The sequence below is a fragment of the Formica exsecta genome, unplaced genomic scaffold, assembly GCF_003651465.1.
Source record: "Formica exsecta isolate Colony F162 unplaced genomic scaffold, ASM365146v1 scaffold1327, whole genome shotgun sequence".
Classification (NCBI taxonomy): Eukaryota; Metazoa; Arthropoda; class Insecta; order Hymenoptera; family Formicidae; genus Formica; species Formica exsecta.
In genome coordinates, this window is record NW_021848660.1 from 463,066 (window position 1) to 467,984 (window position 4,919).

Below are 4,919 nucleotides of genomic sequence, written 5' to 3' on the forward strand. Positions count from 1 at the left end.
TTATACGGAGCTCGGTGTCTCTGCTTCCTTACGACACGATGGCCCTGCGCGAAAGAGAAACATGAAGTCGCTGCAGAAGCGCGCTTAACATGTTTAACCAATCAGAATAAAAGCGCCAAAACTTCCTGCGTTCTGATTGATCGAGCAAATGAAGTATTTGTAGTGTCAAGTGGAAGCCGCAATCGATTCGTATATAAACACGATTTTTAAAATTTCGATAAAAACGGCGTTTAGATATAATATAAACGCGCGCGCGACATAAATTATAAATCTATAAAAAAACTCAATTTTAAATGTACAAGTACACGAAAGATAAGATAAAATAAAAGATTTTAATGAGAAAATAGCTCTACAGAAAAAAGTCGCTCGATTTTTATCTTTCTAAATTCCGATCTAATATGCCATTGATCTATTATTTCATACTTTTGCATAGGAAACACCATAAAGAAAGAGAGAGATTTTAAAAATTTATATAATATATTACATATATTACTTAAGAGTTGCAGCGAAAAGAAGGGATATAGATTGATTTCTTCATAAATATTTTAATTACTTTACACAAAAATAAATTAGTCATTAATCTCTTAAAATCGTTTTTATTCACCAAATTTTATTAAATGAAAATAACTGGTTGTATATAATAGTATCCTGTAAAAATAAAAATTTGTGAAATCTTTCTATATGCACACACACACATATACACACACATATGTTTCCATGTTCGCTATTATTAAAGTAGAACCTACTGATTTGTACTGAGTTTTAACACCAAGAGGACTGATAGCTGAACAGTTGTGTAAATCATATCTTTTATATATTTTTGATTAATATTAAGATTAATATTAGCATTTTAATGATGTATAAAATATATATGTCTACTTCTATTGGAGAGAGAAAAATCTGAATATATTTAATAAAAGAGGCACTTTTCAGGTTTTCATTCAAAAGTCTACTAAATGAAATCCTTCTAGTGTTAAACCCAAATTACATCATTCTTACATAAGACATGGAATATGCTCGTACATTTTTGCAACCGCTCATAAATTCTTCTCTGGAGACCACACCATCTTTATTTGCGTCCATCTTTTCAAAAAATCTGTCCACTTGGCTATCTACTACATGCTGAATAATTTGCGCGTCCTGCGCCATCTCGTAAATCGCGGATATTATGATCAGCATCTCTCGTCTCGTGATGCAACCGTCCCCATTTTGATCGTACAACCTGATAAATAATAAATCCAAAGAGATTCGCGTTTCATCCGTCATCTTCACTACTTTCGAGACTATCAGTTAGAAAAAATTTTCTTTAGTTGAGAAAGAATTGATTCTAGATCGGTCAAAGAATTTGATAATAAAATTAATTAATTCTCTCCTCATTTGTAATGAATATATTGTGGAGTAGACATAATGTTTTCCCTCAATCCTCACAATTGTGAGAATCAAATTATAATAAACAAAGAGAGCGAGATAGACTCTCACCTGAATATCCAGGAGAGTTTTTGGTCCACGTTACCATTGATGATCAATGTCATAGCTCCGAGAAGATCGCTGAAGCTAACAATACCATCACCATCCCTATCGAAACTATTGAACAGGATCTGCGCGTATCTGGCCGAATCTCCTAGCGGGAACAACTTAGTGTACGCGGACATCAAATCGCCAGTCATCACACATCCCCTGGGACATAACTGTTTGAAGGCGCGATACAATCTGCGAATCTCATTTTTGGAGAAGCCGGTGCGCCAAGTTAGAATTGACAGTTGCTCAGGGAAGATGTACATCGAATGCTTATCCTCTTCCTGAATACTCTCTATGAACATATAATCAAATGTAGTAATGATTGTATTTAAAATTATTGAAAAATACTAATTGTGCGCGCAATACAATTATTAAAATAATTTTTATTTGCGCAATAATTTCAAACTGTTAATGCCAGAATTATCACTTCTTTTTTAAATTATAGTATATTCGATAAATACTTCCTATTAAATTTTTTACATTAACAAAGTTCAAATCATATAAATGTAGCAAATAATAATAAAATTATGTTTAAATCGAATATATTTTAACGTACCAGTAATTTTTTGAATGCTTTTTCTCATTTTTCTTAGACTATTTTGCATCTTTATCGAAAAGCTTGATCGGCAAAAAGACTTACAGTTATCTTTGCCATCCATGCTGTTAAAATTTGACATTCTAAAAAACTCGAAAAGATACAAGGAATACACGTCGGAACAATTTGACAGCGATCAATGCTTTTCAAGAGCGAAGCGGAACTGACGTACGTGATGCAGCCAGATGTACGGAACAGTTTTGATGATGGAGCCTGCAGTAGCCAAAATATTTAGACGATTTAGCTTGGCATGTTTGCAAATCTCAACGAGAAGCGACGTATGAGCGGCGTCCGGACGATCTTAAGCTCACTGGATATCATCCACATCTTCGACAGCATTTTTTGATGGATTCTAACGAAGAAGCAGATTAATTTTTTCAAAATGCAATTACATTTTACTATCATTGCAATTATTAGTAGTTTGAATCGCTAAGTAAAATAATTCTTGGGTATGTTTTACACTTAAATATTGGATTTGCTGTACACAAATCTTAATACCAATTTTTCGTCAAATCATCTCTTATCATTTTGTAATTGAGAAAAGTAAAACTAAAACTTGATCCGAAATTCATTGTCACACTAGCGTTTTCTCTCATTGTCTACTAACATTCAAGATTAATTCTTGGAAAAGAAAAGCGATAATTTTGTAAACACATTTTTGGAGAATACATTTCTGGAATTTCTTGCCAAAAATTTGTGAGAGTAAATCAGAAGAAATATAGAAGCATTCGTGCGCAAAATGATTCAATCACATATCTCTTCGTGAATTTATAATAATATATATATATAAACTATAATTATAACAAAAAAAAAGATTGTAGATAGACTATATGAATAAATTTCGAAGAACGGACTAAGTCTAAAAAATCGTCTACCAACAAGCCTCTTTGTATAAAACTGCGCTAAATGGATTTTCTCTGCCAAATGCTATTAATAGTCAGATGGATTGGAAACTGACTATTACGATAATAAGAAATCGCAGAACATCGAGCTGGAAGTCGAGCTGATAATTTACAGTGCGTAATCCGGGAACTTCTGGAAAATATTCACAATCCATCGAATATAAATTGCTTTGAAGTGATTATATATTATATATATCTTCTCAATGATATTTGTTAAGGTGACATGAGTTATATATTTATTTATATTTAAATTAGAATCTTTTTTTTATATATGATGTATACAACCCAGTATTATGTAATTAAAAATTGATTACCAGTACCTTCAGTTTCTTATAAAATTGCCTGCAATGTGAATGAATCGAAAGATTCCACATAAGATGATGAATAATCAGCAAAAAAAATTTGATGACTATATTAGGATTTGATGAGCTGATTTGCACCAATATGGATTAATGCTGATTGAGGGAGATAAAATTTCTTTTCTTCTTGCAGGATTAATAGAATTATGAGCTGGAAAAAAATCATAATATTAGATCAGATATTTTGCAGTAATTGACATAATTGCTTGTTTTTTAAATCCTATAAATTTAATTTAGAATCTAATCTTCTCTTTGTATGTATGTGTTTAAATATTTAATATTTAAATTTTATATATATATTGTCAAGCAGTTAAGTATAATTTAGACAATACCAGTAAAAATGATACATAAAAATGCGATGCATAAATTTCTGCCAATAAACATTTATCTGAGCGGATATCTAAAAAAATATGTACATATCAGAGAATTTAAAGAGTTAAAGGGCATCTTGCGCCATATTAATCTGTGCGATTGGTTTCATAGTTCGAAAAGTATGTCAAGTTTGCAGGCAAGATAATCCACTAATATCTTCGCAAGCAATGTCCTTGACATAATATTCGAATGTGGAGCAACTTCCAATCAAGTTTGCCAGCGCGGAAGAGGCAAACGCGATGATGGAAATTACACATCTCACAAGGATCACATCTTGCAAATTGTACATACATATTATAATGTAGGTCACGCAATCTTTTTCTTTCGCAATCTTATCGAGGAAACGCATACGCCACGAATGCATTTTATGATCGAATACACGCATGACGACATGCAAGAATGTATCGGTAACGTTATGTATGAATTACGTATGTATGGTTACGTATGAAAATTATTATTTCATGTAGAATATCGGATTTGCGAATATATACACACACAAACCTGAGCCGAAAAAATGCGATTTATGAATTAAACATCACGTATGCTAATCGAGGAACCGTACATGACCCGATCTAATCGCGATTACTATACAGTCAGACTGCTTACGAACAAATTATTAAATAAACGTATAAGTTCTTTTTCGCAAGCAGTCACGTGAAAATCTCATTATCCCAAGGTGCAACGGCATGCCGGACAAATGAGTGATTATTATGTGGAATCAGCATCTTTACACATTTATCTCTCTTTGCGTTTTCTGTGAACGATATTCTTATGTGCGTGGAATATATGCAAACGAGAGAATAAATAAGCGCTACGAATGTTGCATATAAATCAGCTTAGACAATGGAAAGGGATCTTCCCCAAGTTCAAAAACGCGCAAACACGTGCGTCATTTCATCAGCACGTGCAGAATTCTAAATCAAGGAAATGAAGATTTTATTACATCTCTGAAATCTCTCATCGCTTGATTCAGAATCACATCACAAAAAAGATGAAAGATCTAGAATCTATCTCATGTAACTGAAACTTATAATTCTCTGAAATAGATAATTCTCTGAGATATCAAACACACGCAAACAAAGGATCTATATATAAAATAATAAAAATTTCTCTAAAGAGAATTAATACTGCAGATTATATCTGTAAAATTAAATATCGATTATGACCATATAT

The 4,919-nt window shown here is 32.1% G+C and overlaps 1 protein-coding gene across 2 annotated transcripts; it reads right to left on the bottom strand.

Annotated features, from left to right (window-relative positions):
- Positions 1-600: 600 nt before the first annotated feature.
- On the bottom strand, positions 601-3,618 carry LOC115245833 (Kv channel-interacting protein 2-like). 2 transcript variants are annotated; one of them, XM_029824322.1, is made up of 5 exons: positions 3,336-3,618; positions 2,075-2,465; positions 1,480-1,810; positions 1,024-1,222; positions 601-648 (listed from the first exon to the last, which is right to left on the bottom strand). In XM_029824322.1, exons 2-5 carry the CDS (start codon positions 2,193-2,195, stop codon positions 601-603), a joined length of 699 nt encoding a protein of 232 aa, XP_029680182.1. In that variant the 5' UTR covers positions 2,196-2,465; positions 3,336-3,618. The 2 variants fall into 2 exon arrangements, with proteins under 2 accessions (XP_029680182.1, XP_029680180.1); XM_029824320.1 differs by lacking the exon at positions 3,336-3,618 and having other exon boundaries at positions 2,075-2,843.
- Between the last annotated feature and the right edge of the window lie 1,301 nt (positions 3,619-4,919).

Coding starts and splice junctions, on each gene's coding strand:
- LOC115245833 (XM_029824322.1), bottom strand. CDS start 2,195: ATGTCAAATTTTAACAGCATGGATGGCAAAGATAACTGTAAGTCTTTT. Junction 1,811..2,074: donor AAGCATTCAAAAAATTACTG/GTACGTTAAAAT, acceptor ATATGTTCATAG/AGAGTATTCAGGAAGAGGAT. Junction 1,223..1,479: donor AAACTCTCCTGGATATTCAG/GTGAGAGTCTAT, acceptor ATTATTTATCAG/GTTGTACGATCAAAATGGGG.